We start from the raw sequence: 26,946 nt of genomic DNA on the forward strand, positions 1-26,946 counted from the left end.
TGGCCTGAACCCGGTTTGTTCTTCTCCAAGCTTGTCCTCCACAATTTTTCTTAGCCGTTTCTCAAGAATACTTGCATAAATCTTACCAGTAGAGAAATTCCTCTGTAATTCTCACATTCAGCTTTATTCCTTTTTTATAGATGGGTACTATGAGTGCTCTACTCCAATCATCTGGAACTCTGATCATGCTTTTTGAATTATGCATACTGGTCAGATGGTCATTATGTATTTTTGATGGAGTTTTGATTTTTCTATCCTTGTAGATTACCTCACCACATGCTTCTTTGGCGGAATCAGTCAGTTTTCTTTAGGGTTTGCCACTGAATCTCAAAGGTTTCGTTTTTGTTTTCAAACTCTTTCATTTTTTCTTGAATAATGTTTTTGTATCTAAGTCTACAGTTCACATCTGATAGCTGTTCAACTGATTCATTTCACACACCCTTCTTTTTCAATATAAAGTTCAGTTTTATCTTCCTCATATCAAATCCCTTCCTAATACTAAATGGCGATCATTTCTTTTTGTGTCCTGAACTAGTGGAGAAACATCAGTCGACAATAACATAGTCTCGTTGACTTTTATTTCCTTGATCTTCTCTCTATGAATTTGTGCACATTTTTATGTTGGAAAATGGTGTTAGTAATAACTTTTCATATCCTGACAGAAATCTTGCAGGCACTTAACATTATTATTAGCTTTTCTCCAAATTTTCCCAAAACATCCTTATATGTCTGGTAATCACTTCCTACTCTTCTGTTTAGATCTCCAACAAGGACCAACTTTTCTTTTTCATTGTGTCAGCTGCCTTCTCTAATGCCTCAAACTTCCTCCACTTCTTCCTTGGTAGAACCTTCTGAGGGACTATATGCATAAATAAGTCTCATTGTTCAGTTCCCCATTCTGATATTAGCCCACATCATTACTTGATATTGCCTGCCATTCAAGAAGATTAGCCTTGTATTTAGTATTTAATATTATAGTGACTTTTTCCCTGATTGTTATTTCCTGAATATAACAATTTGTATTTGTTGCATAGAAAGATCTCAGCTGTTCTTGTCTTCTTTGTTTCAGTAACACCTGTTATTTCGATCTCATACTCATCCATTGAATGCTTACGTTCATGGTGCCAATCTTGATCTCTGCTGTTGGGGTTTGTTTCAGTAGTTGACTTTTCGCTGGTCACCCTAGTTGCCTGATGAAAACAACTGGGGCCTTGTTTAACCAGATGATGTCCCAGCCAGCATGGAATTCCATCATGTTGCACCATAATTTTAGTTATGGTTTAAACCAATAAGAATACAATTTGGTCAGCTAAATCCCTCATTGCCAGTCCATCTTTGTTCATTCAATATCCAGGTGTCCAGGGTGCACCATGAGAAGGTGACAATTGGACATAAGGTCAGAAGCCTTGGTCAGTTCTCTGCATTCCCAAAAAGGCCATGTGGAGTCTCATTATTGCAGCAATCTTCTGGGTTACCTTCACCACCTTTGCAATATGCTCCCTGAATTTCAGTTTTCTATCAATCATCAACCCCAGATCTCTTGTCTCCCCTACTTCCTCCAATAGGAGTATGCAGAGTCCCAAACCTCAAGCCCTTACTTTTTTTTCTGCATTAAACAGACACCTCCATTTATTTGCTTATCTGTCTAGCTTATTCAAATCCTCTTGCAGGGCTACCACATCTGCACTATTACTAATAACACTTCCCAGCTTCACATCATCCACAAACAACTAAATATCCCCCTGCAATCCACTGACAATGTTATTGATATAAAGGTTAAACAATATAGGTCCTAGTACTGAGCCCTGTGGGACCCCACTTGTAACCCTCTGCCTCCTTGAAACCGCCCCACCATACACAACTCTCTGATAACTATCGTACAGCCAATCCTAAATCCAGTTGACCAACCTGACATCCAGACCCATGTGCTGCAACTTAAATATCAGCTTATCATGTCGCATCCTGTCAAATGCCTTTGCTAAATCCAAGAAAATGGCAGCATATGCCTTTCCCTCATCTACTGCTCTTTTAACTTTATTATAAAAGGCTAGCATATTACTAAAACAGGAGTGCCCCTTCACAAATCCATGTTGACTTAAAAGCCAGGTCAGAGGAGCTGTCAATTCTTTAGCGCATTCTCTCAAAACTCGTGGTGAAATACCATCCAGTCCCACAGCTTTACTGACATCAAGAGTACTCAGTATTTGGAACACACTCTGCTCCTGCACCTCTAAACCTCAAACCTGCCTTATCCCTCTAGTATTAAAATTTACTCCTTCAGGATGAAATACTCCAATAAAGTGTTCATTGGACAATTCCACTATGTCCTCTGCATCAGTCACTCTATTCCCATTTTTATCCCACTTCTTCCACAATCATTTCTCCTCCTACTGGCCACATAGCTAAAAAATTTCCTAGGATTTTCTTTGGATCTTAGAGCCAATCTCTTCTCATATTCCAGTTTTGCTTTCCTTACCATACTAGTCACTCTCCTGGCCTGTGTTCTTCATGCATTTGCTCTTCACCTGTCTCCTTATATCTCTTCCATAGCCTCTTTTTCGCATGCAGTTCCTGTTTAATATTGTTTGTCATCCACTTTACTCCAAATTGTGTCCTCTTCTTCACTTGTGGAATACAGCTTACTATTGCTGCTAAAAAATACTCCTTCACAATTTCCCTAGCATTAATGATATCCAGGCCTTCCAATTCCTCCCTCCATGAAACTTCCCCAAGTTGATGTCTAAGACTATTATAATCGCCTGCCTTATAATTCCACATACGTTCCCATCTCTTTGATACTCCTGCATGTCTATTCATCTTCCAAGTCAAAACCACATGGTCACTCTCTCCAATTGGTGGGAGAGATGTCATCTCAGTTATTATCAATTCTTTTGATGCTATGACCAAATCCAAAACTCTTGAACCTCTTGTTCCCTCTATACATGTTGCCTAAGACATTTGTCCTTCAAGAACTCTAGAAATTCCATTCCCTTATTGCTACATGCATCTTCCTCTCCCCAATTTATACTGCTGTAGTTAAAATCTCCCATAACAATCATTCTTCTTGCACTTGCCAAGCTCAACTGTCTAAACATCTCCTGGTCCCCACCCTCTGTGCTCCTTGGTTTCTAGCAACACACCACTGAATATTCTGTCTTTCCCACCTGTACTTCACACCACATGCTTTCAAAATCCTTAGTGTCACTGCCTCCCAAAGCCTCTTAGAGGAGGACATAAGTCGTCACTGATCATGAGCAGTACTCCACCACCACGCTTTCCCATCCTATCCTGCCGAAAAATGCTTTACCCTGCTACTTCTATTGCTGTTATTATATCCTCTTCTGTCAACCACATCTCAGTGATCCCAATAATCTTTTTACGAGGCTGATGGTATCAATGGCACCAATTCCTCTCCTTTATTTCGAATACTCCTGGCATTAGTATAAAGCATAAAAATGCCACTGTTTCTATACCCAGCATTATCCTTTCTAGACTCCACTGGGCTTAGCGTTACCTGATGTTGTCCCCCCTTCTCCCAAGCACCCATTCCCACAAGAGGCCACCCCTGCTACCATCCACTCTGGGCATTCTAGTTTCCCTGCATTGACACCCCGACTCGTTCAGAACAGCAATTTCCCCAGATGCCTACATCCTTCCTCATTCAAATGCAAGCAATCTCTCACATACAATTCCTTTCTGTCCTCAAAAGCCCTCCAAGCATCCACATATTCCAGTCCTCTCTTCTGATACATTCTAGCTATTATGTTATTCAATATTACTGCTCTTCTGCCCAGCTCGTCACTATCATACCTAGGCAACATGCATGCTATCTTTCCTCTCCGCCTCTTCTTTCATACAACCCCGAGCAAGAATCTCATATCTCTCACTGCCCAGTTTACATTACCTCTCAAGTCATTTGTTCCTACCATCACAATCATCTCATCCACCCTTTCACCCCTCTTAATTACCATAGCCACACTTTAGTTCCTCCAGGCAAACACTCCTCATGCAGCCTATCTTGAACACCACAGCTCATTGAGTCCACATGCATTACACCTCTTATCACCCTGTTCCTCGATTGCTCAAATGTATCCCTCACTCTCTCTCCTCTAACATTTGCTCTGTGTTCATCTACTTACCTGCCTTCCTGACATCACTCCCTGGTTCCAGTGCTCCCTCGCATTCTTCTCATTCCCTCTCTCCTACTGTTTCCATTCTCCCCTCTTCTATCATTCCCATAACTCTCTCTTCCACTGTTCCTATTCTCTCCTCTTCTATCATTCCCATATTTCTCTCTCATTCCCTCTCTTCCACTTATCCTATTCTCTCCTGTCATTCCCATAACTCTCTCTCATTCCCTCTTTTCTACTGTTCCTATTCACTCCTCCTCTATCATTCCCATAACTCTCTCTCACTCCTACTCTGATTTGCCTTTTCCATTTGCCTAATCTCATCTTTCACTCTTCTCATCTCATTCCCTAGACATTACACCTGCTCTTTCAGCTCATATATATCTCTCTCTCTGCAAGTTAGCCACTCTTATTTGTTATTCATCCTCCCAGTTGAGACCATCTCCGAAAACTTCACAATCCTTCAACCTTTCTATACTCCCCACTCATATTATTTTATTTATATTTCTCTTGCCTTCTCGCCCTCTATCACACCACTCATCTCTCTACATAGAGAATCTTCCACCTCAGACTCAACAAGGTCAGTTATAGTCATCTCTAACTCATTGCCTGCATTTTGCGCATATACATATTTCCCCTTCTCTCACCTGCCACATATATAACTGCCGGGATGCATACATTCCACAAGTCCCACATGCTACAAAATCCCGTATGATATCACGTTAAATGGGGGATGACTTGGCGATACGCCATTTGTAATTTTAACTGCTGCTGCCTCCATTATTCAAAATAGTGTTGAGAAACTATTACAACTGAAGTATAAGGGAGTATAACTATATAAGTAAAAAGTACAAAGAAATATAAACAAAACATTTAAGTATACTAAGTATAAATAAAATAAAACTAAATAATGAAAACTTATGTTATCTTAATTTTCTCTTCCACTGTCACGCATCCAGTTCCGACCCCGTCTTCTCGGTTTACCAAAATACACAATATAGCGAAAACAACTAACTTCAAAAACAGCCACTCAAACTAAGAATGTCTTGTTTAATAAGATTGCATATCCATTTCGCTCTTACCCTATTTATTCTTCAGACTCTAGGGATGGGACATGTCCTGATATTGCATCATTTAAGTATTTTTTTAAATGCTTCCCATGCACTTTCGGTATTCTTCACATTCAACAACCAGTACCATGGCACTGAATCCAGCATTACTCCTCAGTTGATCATAATTTCCTGTTTTATAGTTCAGCACATAAACTTTTCTGAATCTGACATTCATAAACTTAGCCACTTTCCAAGTGAGTAACGCACACCAGAGGCAGAACAGTTACATCTTTAACTGAAATCCAGTCTGACGCTATAATCATATCTAACACTCTTTGACCTCAAATTCTTTCTGTTAAATGCTACTTGAGGAAGTAGTCTCACAAAAGCTCCATAAATTCAGTTTCATATGACCCAGTCAATGTTCAGATAATTAAAATCCTCCATACAACTACTTGATTCGCACACATCATTTTTATTTGGTAATGTGTTTCTTCCTCTCTTGTTGGTAACAACACTCACTGTATATTTGATCTTGTTAGATTCCAACTCAAACCAGTTTTCTTTGAAACTCACTGCCACATCGAAAATTGTTACTAGTATTGCAGTCATAGGTTTCTACTCTAACTGGATTCAAGTCATCTGATATCATTAGCAGCATGCACCCTCCTCTCCTATCCTGTCTATCCTTCCTAAAAATATTGTACCATTTGCAATTTATCAGTTAGTACATCTGCTTCTGATAGTTAGGTGTCACTAATGCCTGCAGGCTAAGTCCCATTGTATTCACTAAGGCTGCAGATTCTACCTCTTTGTTTCTGATATTCTTAGCATTCATACACAGATGTAAGTTACTTGCATGCTTTTTTGTATACTCTTCTGCAATATAAATGTTCTAGCCATTTTTGTTTATACTGTCTTATTTAGTAATTAAGGTTTTATTTTCAGGGATTGTAAAATTTCTTAATTTGGTTATGGTCCCACTTGGTATATCCAGCTGTTTTTCTGAGAAACTTCATTTTTGCTGTTTGAATTCGTTTTTCATCTTTCCTTTTTTATGGTTCATGTTTCGCTTCCGTATAGTAGAGTTGGTTTTGACAGGACGTTATATAGTCTGATTCTAGTGTGTTTTTGTACTAGGGATGGCTTAAATATATTATTTATTATGCCATTTACTTTGACAAAGTTTGATATTTTGGTGTCAGTCTTTTTCTTCTTCGTGTAATAAATCGTACCTCAAGTATCTGAAGGTATTTACTTGTTCTAATATTTTATTATCTATCACTGTTTTACTTCTTGTTGGGTTTTCTCCTTTGAATGCCATTATGTTTTTCTTTAGATATTGTCATATTATATTGTTTTGAGATATCCTTAATGATTTTAATGATCTTTGTAAATCATCTTCTGATGTCTAAGACTATTATAATTACCTGCCTTATAATTCAAATAGCTAATACTATTTGATCATCTGCAAACAGTAGTGTATCTATGTTCATTTGTGGGGTTATTTGTTTACCAAATGTGTTATACTGTTTCCAGATTGTTGTAATTATTTTATTTTTATATATATATATATATATATATATATATATATATTGAAAAGCAGAGGTGAGGGGGTACATCCTTGTTGTACTCCTCTTGATATATCTTTCCATTCTGAGATGTATTCTAATTTAACTGCTATTTTATTTCCTGTATATATTTCTTGAATGGATTGTAAAAGTTGATTTGGTATGTTTAAATCAGCTAATATTTTAAACAGTTTTTGTCTACTAATTTTGTGAAAGGCTTTTTCATAATCAATAAAGGCCACATGTGTTTCTTTTTGAAATTCTCTTCTCTTTTTTATTGATTTTAGAGTAAAAATTGGATCTATGCAGGATCGGCCTTTTCAGAAGCCATTTTGTTCTTCTAGTAATCTGTCCTCTACAATACTGCTTAGCTTCTCTTTTAATATTCCTACATATATTTTATATCCTGTATTCAACGGAGACTAATTCCCCTGTAGTTGTTGCAATCTTCTTTATTTCCTTTTTTATAGATTGGGATAACCAGTGCTTTTTTCCAGACATCCAAACTATATTAAAATATTTCAGAAGTCTTTGACTACATTTTTCACCTGCATTTTTGTATAGTTCTATATTTATATTGTTTTCTTATTTTTCATCTTCTTTATTGTATTTTTCATTTCTAACATTGTGATATTTTCTGTTAGGTCATTCTTTGTTTTATAAAATTTTATTTCATTGTTCTCATCTGTCCAGAGATTTTGGAAATAGGTCAGCCATTTTTCTAAATCGATTGTTTGTATTTTTATCTTTTCTTTTATTTCTTTATTCGTGTATTTTACTACTTTATAAGTTTTGGGTTGTGGCTTAAATAAATCCTTTTCTAGTTCTGTTACGTTCCATCTCTCTGTATGTTTTTTCCTTCTCATTTTGTAATTGCGCTGTTTCTTTTATACTCTATTTCTGCCTCTATTGTTTTGGAATTTAGCCATTTCTGGTAACTGTCCTTTTTTTGTTATATTTTCTATTTCTTTGTTCCAGTCTCATAGTCCTCTTTTTCTAATCCATTTGCGTTTTATTCCTAAGGTTTCTGTTGCTGCTTTTGTGAGAATTTGAAACAAATCTTCTCTGTCACTTGAATCATGTGTTGTTTCTGTTTTTAAGTTTGTGCATTTTTGATATTGTTGTCTAACTTGGGGATCCTGTAATGAAGAAATTTTGTACATTGGTCGATAAGAATTTTCAATTTTATGTGTTTTTAGCTGCTTTGGTTTAAATCGAATTTTTGCTGATACGATATAATGATCAGAGTTTAATTCAAAGCCTCGATATGCTTTTACATCTAAAACTAACTCTGCTAATTTAAAATTTACGATAACGTAGTCAATTACCGATTTGTATCCTCTGGCTGACCAAGTATATTTGTGTATTTCCTTGTGTTTAAACACTGAATTCGTTATTCTCATATTATTATAAATGACAAAATTGCGCAGTCTGCTACCATTTTGATTACTTGTATCTTTGCCAAATTTATCCATGTTTGTTTTGTATTTTTTGTTTCCTATTCTGGCATTTAAATCTCCTGCTAGTAGTAAATAGTCAGTTTTATTTGTTTTATCTATGGCATTCTGTAATTCATAAAATATATTACTGTCTTCTTTTCTCTCATCTGGTGCATATGCACCAATTATTGTTATGTGGCCTCTTAATGTCTTGAGTCTTCTATTAGTCTTTCATTCAAATAGTTGTAATATTGTTCTTTAGGGATTTATGTATCATTCATTTTTGAAATTATGGATTCTACGACCATGTTAGAATAACTCTTTTTATTATCCCGATGTTTCGATTCTTCATATCAAGATCATCATCTGGAGCATACATAAATATACAAGACAAGGCTGCATTACATTTCAAACTGTAAGCTAGAGAAACAATGATTTGATCACATGCTACTCACTGGCATGACCTCTAGTGAAAAAAAATAATAAAAAATAAATTACATCAAGTAATTTAATTTTTGATTACATGAATAAATATTGTTGCTTACAGATGGTTTTCCTTCCAATAACAGTGATGTCCTATTTCTATTATTACAATTGTTATTTATGATTTAAAAAAAAAAAATATTTATAAATTACAACATGAATAAACTTTCTTTTAGATTTTTTTTTTTTTTTCTCCTTAACAGTGATGTCCTATTTTTCAGTATTACAGTTGTTATTATGGATTTAGGATCCTGGATTTTCTAAGTCCTGTTTATAGTTGTTCTTAGAGAGAAAGGATTCGTGGGACGAATATATGCCTTCCATATGTATGGGATTTTTAGGCCATCATTATTGTTTAGATTGGGGTGGTTGATAATGATCTCACAAGCTTCCTTAAATTTGCATTCATACCATGTTTTGGTGTGATGTAGACAACTAGTTCTTTTCCAGTCAATTCTATGTAAGGTGTTCAGAGCATGATCAGAAAGGCCAGCTTCACCATAATTATTATATTTGATGTGTCGTTTATGTTCTTTTTGTCTGATTGGAATTGTGCGTCCTGTTTCTCCTATGTATGGTATGTTGCAGGTGCAGTAAATACGGTATACTCCAGAGTGCGCCAGCGGAGGGAGAGGGTCTTTGGATGAGTTGAGTAAACTTTTTAATTTTGCAGGAGGTTTAAAGGTGGCTTTGAGGTTGTATTTTTGTAGTAAATACTCTGTTTATTTTGTCTTATGTCCCTTTAATGTAGGGAATGGTTATAGTTTTACTGTAGTCTGGTTTGTCTTTGTTTTTTATTGTGGTCTTGTAGAGAATTTTGTTAATAGTGTTTTGGCTATATCCATTTTTTTTGAAAAGTATTACTGATCACTTTAAATTCGTTGTTCAGTGCCTATTCACTGGAGCCGATCTTCAGAGCCCTGTTTTTTAGGGTATTGATGACACCTAGGGTATTGACACTTAGTCAATACCCTAAAAAACAGGGCTCTGAAAAATAAAAATAATTTTGAAATTATAAATCCGTTTTTTCATTGTTAGGCGCTGAGAACTTTTCAGACCACCCTCGTATACATATAGTTATTAATTCAAAGGATGGTATTCTTGTTAGTTCAGAAATTGTGTAGTGTTTTTCCTTTGTTGTGTGATATGCCAGGCCTAATTTTGATTATCTCCTTTTTCTTTTAAAAAATTTTAATAATATTTTCTTTTATATGAATCACTGCTGAACATTCTCGTTTTATGGCATAACATTTGTCAAATGTGCAGAAATTTTTATGTGTCTGACTTCTTGTGAAGGGTGTGAGGTTTGGATGACCTGAGTATTATCATAGAGAACTTTAAATGTAAAGAGCTAATAAGCTTCATTTCGGCAATGAAAACATTACTTAAATTAAGGGGATATTAAATCCCACATAGTTTTAAAACCGAATAAGAAACTCAAAGATTGGAATCAGAGAGTTTCTTGCCGAATATAGTAAACTATAAAGTATCGGCGACACTAGCGTTAGCAAATGCAAGTGATCCTAGTACGTAGTACAATACCGGATGACTCATTGCAAAGGTGGGGGAAGTTCAGATCACTATTTTTAGGTATTTTCCATAATGTAAAAACACATTTCCTAGGAAATGTATGCTGTTATTACATTATGGAGGGAGGTCACTATCCAGACTGGTTTCAGCCTTTTTTGAGGCTTCATCAGTGAGTAGCTAGACCTAATACCAAAGTGTATAGCGAAAAGAACTTATATACTCTGCGAACGAGTTATCCAAACAGGTGCAACCATTAAGTTACTTAAATATAAAGAGCTAATAAGCTTCATTTCGGCAATGAAAATATTACTTAAATTAAGGGGATATTAAATCCCACATAGTTTTAAAACCGAATAAGAAATATTCGGTTTTAAAACTATGTGGGATTTAATATCCCCTTAATTTAAGTAATAATTATCATAGAGAATTTTTTCATAGGTATGAAAGCAACTTTTCGATCATTTGTTGCATTGTTGATGTATGGTAAAGTAACTGCATTCTTGCTTGTCATTAATTACCAACCTCCTTGCCCACAGCAAAATTCAGACCTATAGCCTGTTGGCTTGAGAGTGTTTATGTTAATTCCTTAGTCAACCAAACCAGTAAATGAAAATATCTACCAGTATTGAAAGTTTTTTTTTTTCTTTTCCCTTGTATACTGAGAATGTTAATCTTCTCTGTTTGGTGAATGAGACAAGCACATCAAGGAATTAGTGTTCTGCTTTCTTCAATTTCCTAACTGAGGAAATGCTATACAAATTTGTGTTCATCCATTTCAGCCATTCATAAAAAATGACAACATTATATAGAAGCAACGTTGTGGATAAATGCATGTGTGCACACCATTCATTCATACTATAGCAGTATATGAGATATAAGTCACCACATCCTTTTCTAAATGTCCTCTGGTTTTCCTTGGGAGGGTCAAAGCCTATTAGTTTTATTATGAGAATGGAGTACTAATAGTGAGTTCTAATATGTTGGTTACTGAACTGGACCAATTCTGGTTCTGTTCATCTGACAGTGGCTTTCTGTGAGAGTAACTTCCAGATATTTGGTAAGATTTGAATCTAAGTTGATTGAACTCAAATCTTTTTTGTATTGGGTTCTGTTCATTATTTTTTCTCCTGGATAATTAACAGTCTTTAGCTGTTTAGCGATTATGATGCTGTATTGTTAAAGTATGAAAACTAACCTGTGGGAGTAGATCTGATTGTTCCAGAAACTGCCTTTATGAACTGGTTGGAATGTATGTTTGTCATTCATCACACCAAAACAGTTTTCTGCTGGTAGTGTATACAAACACCATTGCAATGATTATTCTTAGTGTTCATCTTTCCAAATGTGCAGAAATTTTTATATGTCACTGTTTTTTATGAAAATTAAATTAAGTTAAATTATGAAAATTAACACACCTGTTGATTTTCATAATTTATTATTCTCCCACAGAAAGGTAAAAGAACCTATAGTAGATTAATTTCTTGTGTAGAGTGAGGGTGAGATTTGAGGAATCTATTAGCATTTTTCTTGTAATGCTAGAGGTTGTTGTTGAGGAAGTCTATTCCAGAGAGCAGAGGCAGATAGATATAGAAGAGAGGGAGGCAGATTTATTCTGTTTGAAGTTGGACTGTCAAGTAATGTTGGGCAGCTGCTGTCCAACATCCCTTTATAGTCAGCATGCAAAGGAATGATGGATCTTTGTTTAGTGGAACAGTATCCATGAATGTACCTGTAGAAAAGACTGAAATAGACCATCTGTGAGATAGTGGATGAACTGAGTTAGAGAGGAAGGGAGCATCAGTCAGCCAAATTACTCACTTATGGACATCATCAAAAATTTTAGAGAGGTTTTAGGTTCACCAACCCAAACATGTGAACAATATTCTAAGGATGGACAGATTTGGATGGATAAAAAGTGATGACATTATTGACGTGTGTTTATGCCAGAAAAGACTAACAGTGTCAGGAGAAACTACTAATCTTGTCTGGTGATTTGTGTATCATCTAAGTGAAAATGAGTGCAGTTTGATAGTTTTTAAAGTATCTAGGTTATCCTTGTCCCATTGGAGAATGGTAGGGTAATGTAGGGTAGTGTTTAAGGCATGCGACAGTTGTAGAAGATTCTTCAAAGTATCTTCTGATATATTTTTTTAATATATTTATATAATATATTAGCCTCGTTCTAGATGCATTCAAAATGTATTATTTTCTTCGCGTAATTTACACTTTTTTTTTTTTTTGTTTGTTTCATTTTAAAACATCATCTCATTCATTGTTTTATTTTACAGAGAGTTGGAAATAAAACTTGTGGATTTGAAATCCTTAATTCAAATATTCAAATGCAATATTCCTTTTAAAGAATCACAAAAATACTTGCAATTTTAGTTGCAGGTTTTCTTTAAAAGTCATAATGTAAACAAATCATCTTTACTTTCTTCCGTATTTTTATCCCCATTAATGTTCAGAAGTTTTTCTTTCTAATATGAAAGAATACAAAAAAAAAGCAGTTATTAAAAACCCAACCTACTGTATCTTCTTCCTGCAACAGTTATTCTATCGTCATTGTTGTAATAATTTTTAATGGTTTTTTTTTTCTATATGAGAGACTTCATAGATATCAACTATCAAGTTTCAAAAATCTCCATTCTCTCACAGCAGTATAAGTGTTCTTTTTGCTCCAGCTGTCATTACTTGTTATATAGTTATGGTGCTTTACTTGAAAACAGTAAATCTCATATGCTTCATGTGTGCAAGAAAACCAGTTTTTCATTGCAAAACAAGTAAGTTTTACATATCATGAACACGTTTAAGTTAAATTAGTTATTATTTCCAATAAATAAAATTTTAATCAAATTAATGCACTCATTTAGTTCTATATTAATCTTACAAGTAATACACATGACATGTAATTGAGAGTCTGTTATTTTTTAACAACATAGTTACTTTTCTCACAATATAATTTCATTAACAAAATAAACTGATAATCCATCCATCCAATCCTTGTTCGTCCCAGACAAGTAGAGGCTCTTGATTAGAGGTTATAGCCAGTTTAATGTAGCTGGCTTGCCATTCCAGTGCTGTATCCCCAAAGGGCAAGTATTTTATGTCTGTAGATATGCTTGTTCGTGGGGCTGGTTTGTCTGTTTTGAGGAGAAAAACCTCCAGCTCCATATTAGACTGGCTAACTCACCATCTGAATGAAAAGGTTCCTCATGCTAAAGACAGGATTCAAACCCAGGTCTTTCTAAGCAGAGGCCTCTTTTATACCAACTCAGCTACTACAGAGGCACAATCTAATTAAGTACTATAGTATATCCATACATCTTATTCTTCCAAAACCTTTACCCCTTAAGTAAGTGCACAATCGTAATATAGTATTTTCCTAAGCCATTTTCACAGCTTGCAACATGAATTCAGCTTAGTGTAATTAAATGCCCTAATTTTTGGTCTAAAAATTTTAGAAAAAAGTATTGTTTTAGATAATTTGATTATATCAATATCATATATTGACTATGATAATTTGATTATATCCAGAGGAATTGCTTGGGAAGGCAAATGAAGGGAATTTTCAAAAGGGACATTGATAAATAAAGATTCACTGCCAAAGTTTAACAGTGGGTTGAAGGGATAAGTTCTTTACTTTAGCTAGGAAACCCAGACTTTTTTCTTTTTATGAATGAATGGGAATTACCAATTTGGAAAGTTAACAGTCGAGGTAAAACTTTAGCTATGTGGTTAGTCGGAAAATCAATACAATGTATGATGGGGTGAAGAGGCATGCCTTCTTTATGGATCTCAGAAATACCTTAAAAGGGGAGTGGAAGGTGAGCAAAATGGATCTTTGGTTTGCCTGTAGTATCTCCATCTTGACTGGTGACCTCATCAAGTAATCAGTTTAGTTTTTTGAACTGGCTATTTGTATTGCAGTCAATTTCTTGATATGTAGATATATCACATTGCAGAAGGGCTATTTTTCTATTATAGTCAGAGGCATCCATGGTAATAGTAGCTTTGGTAATGGTGAGATGTGATGATAGGTAATGGTGATGGATTTTGTGTCTTAGAGCCTGCAAAGCTTTGATTTCGGCTGATGGGGGGGGGGGGGGGGCTTTAAGTATCACAAAACAGACTTCCAGGCAGAGTTTTGGAGAGGCTAGTTTTGTTCAATATTGTGGAGGAAAATTAAAATCTGGTAATTTTTGGGAACTATAGCTAAATCATGTCCCTTAGATAGAATGAGAATTTTAATGAGGATTAATGACAACCAGATACATTGACTACCCATCAGAGAAGATTTCTTTGCTATGCAAAGTGGGTGTCAGTTTTTTTAAAACATTAAATAAATGGAGAGAATATTTTTTTAATTTTTTTTTTTTTTTTGCTCAGCAATGAGATGAATATTTATAACAATATCACACTTGACCATCAAAGCTAATAATGTTTTTATGTGGTTCCCACCCATGAAAGGCTATTAGCAAAACCTGTAGTATGCCTTGTACTGTTGGTGTGCTAAGGTTTTTTTGTTTTGTTTTTTCCATTTTTATAAATTTTCTGTATTTCTTATTAATTTTTTTTAGTCCAGAGATCCTACTCTAGAGACCAAACATGTAACTTTTTAAGCCACTTCAGTCTTCCAGTAAACATACCAGAAAAAGCTTGCAGCATAATAAATATGATGAATGCAGAAATTTAGTGGTTTCTTTGAATTTTGCAAAATTCAGAATTATCTTGGTGTCATGGCACTTTTTGAGCAAGGAAATACAAGCTTGTAGTGTACCCTGCAAGAAAGAGAGGGTTTACCTAATTTCTTTTTACTTCTTCCTTTAGAAGGATGATCAATATCAAAATGCATGCATTGTTTAAGTGATACTTGTGCCATAATGATAACTGTCTACAACATATAGACATAATGTTACGACTAAGTGCTTCATCTACTCACATTGGGAATAAAAGGAGTTGGAGGTTTTTTTTTTTTTTTTTAACTGTTTGGTTTATTTTGTTCTTATGTGGTGCAGAGTTAGGTAATAGTTTGAAATTAGTTATAATATAAATTTGCAGGGTATTGTAGGTAATTGCTAACAAATTTGTGCATGTATGCATTCTGTTTTTTCCCCTCATCTTTTTAGCTTGATAATAATTTTCTTTATGTAGGAAATTTGATATTCAAATTAAAAATATGATTAATGAATGTGTTATTTAAGTCAGAAATTCTAAAATAATATATTTTCATTTTGTATTTAGGAGGATCAAAAATTTCTCGGAGAACTTTTTGCCCAGTTAACTGATGAAGCTACAGACGATGATAAGAGAAGAGACCTTGTTCTGTTTTTGAAAGAGTTTTGCATGTTTTCTCAGGTTTTACAGCCACAGAATAGGGAATCATTTTTTAAGGTAAATCGTGATCAAAAGTTTGCTTATTCATCCTTTGATGATATCACATTTTATTTATTACCAAGGATTATAATACAAATAGGATGTACATATTTTTGTTTAATTTTTATACATATTTTCTAAGAAATATCCAGTATACATCTGGTGTGGAATATCCTAAATTTTGTGATATTAAGCAAGTTTAGAAAGTCATTTTATGCCTGAATTGATTTAGTTTTATGGAAGGGAAAACATGAAACTATATATGAAATCTATAGTAGGAATGTAGAATAAATGCACTCACTTAAAGGAGTATACTCTGCTTATTGTATTATTAATGCCACTTATTTTGCTCATTTTTCTTCCCACTCAGAACATCAAACAACAATTATGAAATGAATTATATTCATTATTTAAAATGAATCATTATTCCTTAAAATATCCCATCTTCCTTGGATTTCAGTATTATTCAGTGAATTATATTATTCATTAACTTTCTTATAATTATTATATAGAGAGCATTTAATTTTGTCTCCATAGTGTATCTCTAGCCAGTTGTATGTATTGTGCTGCAGGATGCATCACAATACATACTTTCCAATTCACCTTTAGTTCCTGACAACAGTTTTATGCATCCTAAATGGAATTCTAATCCAGATCCTCTCAACCAAAGGGCACCAACTGAGCTATAAAGTCTCTTTTAAATATTATTATATAGTAATAGCACTACTTAATTATGTTTACTTTTTATTGGCACCTAAATTATTATTATTATTAGGAGAAACCTCTAGGGAGTCAGAGACTCATTGAGGGAGGCCACACACCAACTATCATACTTATTCTTGAATTCATTCACACTGCTTGCACTCACAACATCCAATGGCAGTCCATTCCAATGATGCACCACCCTCTGAGAGAAAAATCTAGCCCTCACCCTTCTTGGTGGCCTTCATTCTCAGCTTCCAAGAATGTCCTCTCCCCACCCGCCATAAATTGAAAAATTCCATCAATTGAAATCTTGTATGACTCTTTCAGAAGTTTGTAAATCTCAATCATATCACCCCTCTTTCTCCAGTTTGCTAATGTCTGCAGTCTACAAATTCTCAGTCTGTCTTCATAATTAGTATTCCACAATCCTGATATCGTTTTTAACACTCTCCTTTGTACTCTCTCTCTCCAATATATCAGAATCACAATGGAAACCAGGAGACCAGACCTGCACACAATAGTCCAAGTAAGGTCTTATCAAGGCCTTGTAAAGAGGCAAAATGACATCCTTATCTTTACATGTGATTGTTTGTTTCAGCATTAAATTATCTTTTGAGTTGTATTTGCAATCTTTGACATCATCCCTGAAATTCACCTTCCTATCTACTAACACGCCAAGATCCCTAGTCTCATCAGTTTCATCTAGCATAATCCCACCAATATAATACAACATTGGATATCTAATCATGCCGAAGTGAATGACTTTACATTTACTAACATTGAACTGATGCCCATTTTCCTCTGCCCATAATTCCAGTCTATTCAAATCATTCTGCAAGTACTGCATATCAGCAGCATTCCTAATTACCCTACCCATCTTTTCATCATCTGCAAATAACTGTATGTCGCTTGTCAAATCCTTCCCAATATCATTATTGTACACATTGAATAACAGTGGACCAAGCACTGATCTGTGTAGTATCTTGCAGACTCATATCCCTTGTATACCACTTTTTTGATATGTCAGTCAGCCATCCTCTTATCCATGCTAATACTCTATAATCCGAACCCATTTTCTCCAATTTATTCAACAGTCTACTATGCTGTATTCTATCAAAATCCAAAAGTATCATGGTGTATCCATTCTCCTTGTCTAGTTTAATGGTAATAACATAGTTATAGAATGTGAGCTAGCTGCTAAAACATGACCTTCCATTAGTAAACCTATGTTTTTCATTGCAATGTAGAAATTCACCGAACCCATTTCTGAATGTGAGCCCTAACCAATTTTTCCAAAACTTCACCACCACTCTGGGATACTAATTTGTCAATAGTTGGATGCATTGGTCTTTGCCACGACCCTTGTGCAATGGAATTACCATACATTCCTTCCATTCTTGCATAATCTTCCATGTTCTAAGACTCGTTAAACAGCTTGTCAAACTGCTCACTCTCTAAGATCCCAAGATAAAGCAGTAGCCAGTTCAGCTGAACTCTCTTTTAGCACACATGCTGATATCCCATCAGTCCCTATTTCTGAATGCTTATTCAATTTGTACAACAGGTCAGGTCTCATACATTTCAGTTATATTGTACTATTAATTGCCTCATTCTTCTAGATTTTGATCTTTTTTCCTGTCATGCTGACGTGAAAAATTAGCACTTGTTTGCTAAACTCTCAAATTTCTGTTTAAGTGATATAACATCTTAGGTCAGTTCTGTTCACACATTCTGAAATATTAATAATGTCAGATTCCTTTTTGTTATCCTCATTTTTAACATTATTCTGCCATTGACACCATCTGTTCATGCCATAAGTTTCCTCAGAACTGTTCTATTTATATAGTCCCTAGCCTATGATTATGTTTTATTTCTAATATTGCTCCCACATCCATAAGTTAAAATGGGTTTGATGACTGTCTTATTTACTGCTAGCTTAGTGTTTGTCTAATTTCTCTCTTATTTCAGATAAATTTTATTCACCTGGATCCCTATCATAGTTGTGCTTATTCTGATATGAGTCCATATTTAATTTGACACTTTCACGAAATATATTTTGTGAGAGGAGTTTCAGAAACAAAGGGGTAGAGTTTGTTGCCGTAGTCATATGTTGCGATCTCAGATTGTAGGAATTAGTCAGACCTGGCTATCAGAATCAGACCTACTAACTGGTATCAAGTTATGGGTACAGTATTTTTAGGAAGGATAGAGTGGATAGGAGAGGAAGGAGTGCTAATGATATTGGATGACTTAAATCCAGTTAGAGTTGAGACCTATGAATGTAGTAATACTACTAACAATATTTCATGTGGCAGTGAATTTGAAGCCATCTGGTGTGAGGTGGAATCTAACAAGACAAATTACATAGTGTGGTGTTGTTACAGACCTGGTGGATCGGGTTGCTGGTGATGAAGAAATACATCACCAAATAGAAAAGGTGAGTGCAAAAAGAGTAATCATAATGGGAGACTTTAATTATCCAAATATTGATTGGTTAGCAGTAGAATCTCACGAGAAGAATGAAAATGCATTTATTGAGCTGTTGCAGGACAACTTCCTCAAGCAGCACGTGACAGAAGAAACTCGAGGTCAAAGAGTGTTAGATTTGATTATAGTGTCAGAGGGTGACACTATAATCAAAGCAGGAAATTATGACCAATTAGGAGTATATCGAGTTCAGTGGAACGAATATCGACAGTGCATGGGAAGCATCTAAACAATACTTAAATGATGCGATATCAGAATGTGTCCCAAGAGTTCGAATAATAAATAGAGTAGGAGTCAAATGGATGTGTAATATTATTAAGCAAGAGATTCGTAAGAAAAGGATGATGTGGAAGGAATACCATTTGCATAAGGATGACGTCCGTTATGCACATTATAAGCAGCAGGCTAGATTAGTCACAACTGTTGTACGAAAAGTGAAGTCTGATTATGAAAAGAAACTAGCTCTGCGTGCTAAAGACAACCCACAAGAATTCTATCAATATGCTGCAAGTAAAAGAAAGAATGAATATGAAAGAATAACTCTTCTAAATTTAGATGGCATGAGGGTTACAGATGCAGAAGAAGTTGTTCAGTTAATGAGTGCCCATTTCGTTAAAAGCTATCAACCTGGTGAACACAACATTGAGCTCACTGTTACCTCTTCACTACATGAAGAAACACAGGTGTGTGAGGCCGAGGTATTAGAGCTGTTGCACAAACTGAATAACAATTCAGCAATAGGGACTGATGGAATATCAGCACATATGCTAAAAGAGTCTCAGAACAGGGAAGATTCTGCACAAATGGAAGGAATGTATGGTAATTCCATTGCACAAGAGTGGTGCAACGACCGATGTATCCAACTATTTACCAATTAGTATCTCAGGAGTGGTGGTGAAGATTTTGGAAAAATTGCTTAGGGCCTGCATTCAGAATGGATTGATAGTGAATCTACTTTGCAATGAGCAACATGGGTTTACTAAGGGAAGGTCATGTTTTAGCAACTTACTCACATTCTATAACAATGTTACCATTGAACTGTGTGTTATGTTCCATTGAGTCATTTCCAACTCCTGCTGACTCCATGAACATACACTCTCCATTCTGATCTGTCCCTGACCATGTCTTTCAGAACCTCCAAGCGCACTCCAGTTGCTTCTTTAACTCCATCTGCCCATCTAATTCTTGGTCTTCCTCTTCTCCTGCTTCCATCAACTTTAGCAAGCATCATCATCTTCTCCCGACTGTCATTTGTTCGTATAATGTGTCCGAAGTATGACAATTTTTGCTTGATGATCATAGCTTCGAGGGAGCAATCTGGCTTTATTCTGTCTATCACTGATTTATTGGTTTGCTTTGCAGTCCAAATATTTTTAGTAAGCATCTCCAAACCCATAATTCAAATGCATCTATGCTTAATGCAGGGTCCAACTTTCACATCCATACAGTACCGCAGGAAATACCATTGCTTTCACGATTCTGATTTTTGTTGCGAGGCTAATATCTTTAAAGATCTTGTTTAAATTTGTCATTGCTTTCTTTCCGAGTAATAATCTTCTAACTTCTTCAGTACAATAACCATCTTTATCAATTCAGGATCTTAGGAGCACAAAATTGTTAACTGCTTCCATTTTCTTCCCATGTACTTCAAAATCATTAAGTTCACATGTTGCCATAACTTCTGTCATTTTGAGGTTAAGTTGAAGGCCATGTATAGCACTTTCTTCTTTAACTTTCATAATAAGTTCCTCCAAATCTTTTTTGTATTCTGCTAGCAAGGTGGTATCATCTGCATACCTCAAATTATTAATATTTTTTCGACCTATTTTAATTCCAACTGAAGACTCCTCCAATCCTGCCATTCTTAAAATGTATTCGCTGTACAAGTTAAACAGGTACGGAGATAAAATACATCCTTGTCGCACCCCTTTACCTATTGTGAAATACTCAGTTTCTCCAAGATCTGTTCGGACAGTAGCTTCTTGTTCATAATAAAGATTCCTCAGAAGGATAATGAAGTGCTCTGGGACTCCCATTGTTCTTAACACATTCCACAGTTTCACATGATCTACAGAGTCAAAAGCCTTACTATAGTCAAGGAAACAAAGGTAGACATTCTTGTGATATTCCTGTGCTCTTTCTATTATCCATCTTGCATTGGGGATTTGATCTCTTGTTCCCTCTGCCTTTTCAAAATCCTGCCTGTTCATCTGGCATTTCTCTTTTCATGAATGGTTCCAGTCTTTTCTGAATGATCTTAAGTAAGACTTTACTTGCATGAGAAATCAGTGCTATAGTTCTGCAATTTTCGCACTCTCTTGCATCGCCTTTCTTCAATAAAGGTATATAAACTGATTTTTTCTATTCCCTATGCCATGCAGTTGTTATCCAAATTCGCTGACATAGAGCTGTTAAAATTTTAACTGCCTCTTCTCCCAGGGTTTTGAGCAGCTCAATGGGTATTCCATCTCCTCCTGTTTCTTTCTTACTGGTTAGCTGTTGCAGTGCCAACCTCAATTCACTCTCCAGTGGTACTGGCTCCTGTGTATAATCCTGCTCTTCAAATTTCTCAGTAATTTTGGAGTCCTTTCTGTAAAGGGCTTCTGTATACTCTTTCCATCTTTCTTTGATGTCTGCAGTTCTGTAAGATATGTGTTTACTTTTCAATATTGTCACCTTGGCACTAAACTTCCATTTAGTTCTCTGATCTTTTTGAAAAGATCTCTTGTTTTTCCTTTCTTGTTTTGGTCAAACTCTGCATTCAAATGCTGTACTTTCTGCAAATTTCCTGTGGTCTTCATTTTCCTCCTTTCCTGAGCAATTTTGATGGCATCTTCCTACAGCCATTTGGACTTCTTCTTACAAACTGTTGGAATATTCTTCTTTGCTTCCGTTTTAATTATATCGTTAATCTCTTCCCATAGTTCATCTAATTCTCTTTCACACAAATTGAGTGTGTTGAATCTGTTCTGTATGCTAATATTGTATTCAGATGGTATGTTTCCAAGATCATATCTGATTGACATTTGTGTTGTTTTCAGTTTCCATAGTTTCACATGTATCGTAGCCACTAATAACTCATGGTCTGTTCCACAGTCTGCACCTGGAAAAGTCTTGACAAACTGAATTGCAGCTTCTTTGTCAAGTATATAGTCAATTTGATTTCTGTATTGTCCATCAGGTGATGTCCATGTGTACAATCTTATTTTGTGCTGTTTAAAGCAGGTGTTAGCAACAAACAAAGAATTCTCTGCACAAAACTCAACTAGTCTCTTCTCTGCAGTGTTACAAATACCTAAACCAAAACGACCTGTTATTCCTTGTTCCTCAGTCTCTCTCACTTTTGCATTCCAATCTCCAATAAGTAGCCATGAATCTCGCTTTGGTGCTGCATCTATCACTTGTAACTTGCCATAAAATTCTTCAATGTCTTCTTCTGATGCCTCTGTAGTAGGTGCATAAACCCGAATGATGTCATATTCATTGGATGCCCACTCACTCTTAGAGAAACGATTCTGTCACTCACTGGATTATAACCTAATACATACCTAGCAATCTTTTTCCTGAGTAAGAAAGATACTCTATTTTTATGACTTGTCTCATGTCCTGAGTAATACACCATATAGTCCCCTGACTGAAAATGGCCCATTCCTGTCCATCTAAGTTCACTTATTCCCAATATGATGGAAATAGAGTGCTTCTTGCACTCCATTTCCATCTTTATTATTTCCAGCTTACCTTGGTTCATACTTAACATTCCAAGTTTCAATCCTATGGTTTCTTGTGAAACAGGGAGCCTCACTTTTCCAATCAGCAACATCCGTGACCAAGCTTCCTTCCGGGTTTGACCTGGACACATCATAAAAACTAGTTCTACTTGTAGAAGCCCTCTGTTCTTCCCCTGTTGGATGCCTTCAGGCCCGGGGGTCTTACCATCTAGCACCATATCATACTTTCTCATTTTTGGCATGTTCATGGAATGTTCTTGGAAAGGTACAGAAGTTGTTTGCCATTGCCTTCCTTTGCAAGATTTTTCGACTTTCCAGTCTAGATCCGCACTGTTCTATGAAAATGGAAGCACCTCTGGAAGGATGTGACTCTTCGCCACGCAGTGCGGTTTTGGTAAAGAAGAGGCTAACTCTGTAATAGAGATGTATTGCTCGTATCTTTATCCTGGAATAATTCCCTGTAAAGAAAATTATCCCTTACCATTGAACTAGACAAGGGGAATGGATACACCATGATACTTTACGATTTTTCTAAGGCTTTTGACAGAATACAGCATGGCAGACTGCTGCATAAATTGGAGAAAATGGGGTTTAGGTTATACAATATTAGCATGGATAAGAGGATGGCTGACTACAGATATCAAAAAGTGGTATACAGGGGATCTGAGTCTGCAAGGTTTAAGGTAACAAATGGTGTACCACAAGGATCAGTGCTTGGTGCACTGTTATTCAATCTGTACAATAATGATATTGGGAAGGATTTGACAAGCGACATACAGTTATTTGCAGATGATGCAAAGATGGGTAGGGTAATTAGGAATGCTGCTGATATGCAATCTTTGCAGAATGATTTGAATAGGCTGGAATTGTAGGCATGGGAAAATGGGTATCCGTTCAATGTCAGTAAATGTCAAGTCATTTACTTTGGCATGATTAGATATCTAATGTCGTATTATATTGGTGAGATTAGGCTAGAAGAAACTGATGAGGCTAGGGATCTTGGAGTGTTAATAGATAGGAAGTTGAAGTTTAGGGGCCATGTGCAAAGATTGCAAATACAATACAAAAGATAATTGTAATGCTGAAACGAACGTTCACATGTAAAGATAAGGATGTTATTTTGCCTCTTTACAAGGCCTTGATAAGACCTTACTTGGACTATTGTGTGCAGGTCTAGTCTCCTGGTTTCCATTGTGATTCTATATTGGAGAGAGAGTACAAAGGAGAGTGTTAAAAACGATATCAGAATTGTGGAATACTGATTATGAAGACAGACTGAGAATTTGTTGACTGCAGACACTAGCAAACAGGAGAAAGAGGGGTGATATGATTGAGATTTACAAACTTCTGAAAGAGTCATACAGGATTTCAATTAATGGAATTTTTCAATTTATGGCGGGTGGGGAGAGGACATTCTTGGAAGCTGAGAATGAAGGCCACCAAGAAGGGTGTGAGGGCTAGATTTTTCTCTCAGAGGGTGGTGCGTGATTGGAATGGATTGCCATTGGATGTTATGAGTGCAAGCAATGTGAATTCAAGAATAATTATGATAGCTGGTGTGTGTAGTATGTGGCCTCCTTCGATGAGTCTCTGACTCCCTGTGGGTCTCTCTTAATAATAATAATATTTGATTAGAACAAGTGATATAAATATATTACTTGTTCTTATCAAATCTTTATCTTTATCAAAGTTATTATTTTTATCAAAATGTTGTCCATATTGCTTCCACTTTTCATAGTTTGGGTTTAACAGCTGAGTTTAAGATTTCTGATTTGATATCAACTTTAATAGCACTCTCTTTAATACTGACTATGTTTCAGCATTTTTAGTCAAATATATCATCCATTCCAGGTTTACTTTCAGGTTTCTGACATGTTTTCTACCCAATTATTGATTCTAAATAGCTCAGTATAATTTAGTACTTTGATCTGTATATAAAAATGCTATACATTCAACATATTATAACCATCATCAGTTCCTGATGTGGTAGAGAACACCATAAGAGTATTGTATAATTTCTTGACACACTATAGCATACAAATCATAATAAGTAATTGTTCCATTTAAAAATGTATTTGTGCTCACTGTAATTACTCATCCCTTGATATGGAGTACTAATCATATTTCATTTCCTGGTGTACTGATATGAATACTTGTTTCTGGCAGCCTCTTCTCAGTATGCTTGCATAAATCTTATCTGCAGTGCTTAGTAGGATATGCTGTCTACTAATTCTCACATTGTTCTATTTCCCTTTTAAATTAGATGGATACTATCAGAGCTCTCCTGAAATCATCTGGAATTCAATCTTCTTTTCAGACCTAAATTATGCATGTAATCACACATCAAAGAAAAAAAATACATACAGAATTCAGAAGGTCTGAGATTTTTTTTCTCTCAATGTTTTGATGTGTTCACCTCTGGCAATTTCTCCCAATCTGCACTTCTATCCTAGCAAATGCTGTGGGCACAATAAATATCATAGATATCCAATTTGTTCATTCATAGTGCATGTAGATTTCTAGAATATGCAAATAAAATGGAATGGTGGCTGCTATAATTCCATTATTCTTTAAGATACATGCTGATTTGTCAATGCAAGTTTAACATTTTTTTTGTAACAAACTAGCTTACTGTTCCTAAGCAAAATGTCTTGAATGATTTTTTTTCCCATTACTTGATAGCATTTTGGTCATCTCGTAATAAAAAAAAATCATTTTTTAATGTGTAAAAATAACCTTTAGACGTTATTTCATCATTCATTGTTTAAAAATTATAATCAATTTTTCCTCGTGTTCTTGTTAGTTAATAACACAAGAATAATCACTACCCAAGTCTTGCTAAATGATGAGAATATTCAGGCATTTATTTTTTAATTAATTTAATTTTAATTTAAAGTAAGAAATTATCTGTGCAAATTTCTATTGTAAACTTTAATTCTGGATTCAACTTTCTTTTCAGGCATTGTCCAGCCTAGGTGTTTTACAAGCTTTAGAAATCACCCTGGTAAGTGAATACTGTGCTGAAGTTTGAATAATTTGTTTAAGAATCCTTTGTTATTAACCAAGCTAAAGGGCAAACCAAGGTTTGCATTGTTTAAAAAAATAATAAATTGATTATCTCATGCAGACTACACATGATTCCCATGGTGAATTGGCTTGTTGTTAGCATAACAATCAGCTTTTGTTATGCTACCCTCCCCCCATTTATAACAGGAGGATAGTTATACCGTCTAGAAAGGATGGTTGATTCCATCGGAATACTGCAAATTAAAGGCAAGAACAACTTTTATATTGCCCAATATCAAATTTTAGATATTGAGTTTTATAGCGTGATATGAAACAACCTGAGTAGGAGATACCAGAATCAGTGTTTCAGTACTCAGATTTTATCTGAACATCAATCATAGGGAAGTGATTCTGTTGCTGCATTGCTTCTAAATTTTCTCTTCAGATTTCATTACATAAACTGATTGGGACAAAAGACAAAACGTTTGGCTAATAAAAAATAAATTTTATTCAACTAAATCAATCTTAATGAATATCCCACCATGCTTTTAAAGCCTGGTGGGATATTCAGTACATGTCATGGTGAATGGTTGGTTTGGGATTTCACTAATTGTCATTATGCATGTGTTCTCCAGAACTAAGATCTTATCCATCAGTAAAACTTTTACTGATGACAATATGCTCACTTCTTCAATATTTTCCATAATCACGAGTTGAAGTTTATCCTTGCTCATCATATCCATATCCGCCTTGTCTGCAAAAAAAAAAAAAATATGTACAAATTTTCTGCTCAAGCATTTCCTTGTATTTCTAATAAACGTTTCCTTATCAACTAACCAAATCTCAACGAAGTGATAGCCTAAAATCCTCGAGGATCTGGATGGCTCACCTATGACCCACATAACATGTGGAAAAAGAAGAATTACCCACATAATGAAGACCAGTAGAAAAGAAATCTAATTGGATAACAGTCTTTATATTGCTCAATAACTCAGACAGCTAACAAAAATTAAGAGTAATTCTAAGAAACAAATAACTGCTGATGTAGTTTTCATTAGGTGTTTTATTTTATTATTATCTTTAATTTTTATTTATAAATTCTATTTTATTTTTATTTTAGTTTAGTTTTACCAGAGGGCAGGCTATGGTCAACAGCTGACCAAGCAGTTATTCTCAGCCCACTGTACCAATGTAGTTTGTGATCCATTGTATTTATGTATATTCCCAAAGACAACCTTGATATGAAGAACAAAACATCGAATTTTATCTTAATTTCAATTAAAATAAGTTTTAAAAATATTAGTGTGTCTCGATAATTATTTATGATTGTTGATCACTGTGTTACTCTGAAAGAATGTGCAGATATTAAAGTTCTGAGAAAAATTAGGAGCTTGAACAGATGGCATCAGTAGCAGAATCATATTAAAAATGGGGAGGTTAGG

General features: G+C 35.2%; 1 protein-coding gene across 3 annotated transcripts in view; it reads left to right on the top strand.

Moving 5' to 3' along the window:
* flfl (serine/threonine-protein phosphatase 4 regulatory subunit 3 flfl) overlaps window positions 1-26,946 on the top strand; it is a 229,579-nt gene that overhangs the window by 108,330 nt on the left and 94,303 nt on the right. For all 3 annotated transcript variants that reach the window (XM_090399682.1, XM_090399684.1, XM_090399683.1), the window contains 2 exons: window positions 15,447-15,596; window positions 25,458-25,502. In XM_090399682.1, coding sequence (XP_090255808.1) covers window positions 15,447-15,596; window positions 25,458-25,502 — 195 coding nt within the window. The remainder of the gene's footprint in view (window positions 1-15,446; window positions 15,597-25,457; window positions 25,503-26,946) is intronic.

This window comes from Typopeltis vanoorti, chromosome 10, assembly GCF_054136105.1.
Source record: "Typopeltis vanoorti isolate ZY-2024b chromosome 10, IOZ_Tvanoo_1.0, whole genome shotgun sequence".
Taxonomy (NCBI): domain Eukaryota; kingdom Metazoa; phylum Arthropoda; class Arachnida; order Uropygi; family Thelyphonidae; genus Typopeltis; species Typopeltis vanoorti.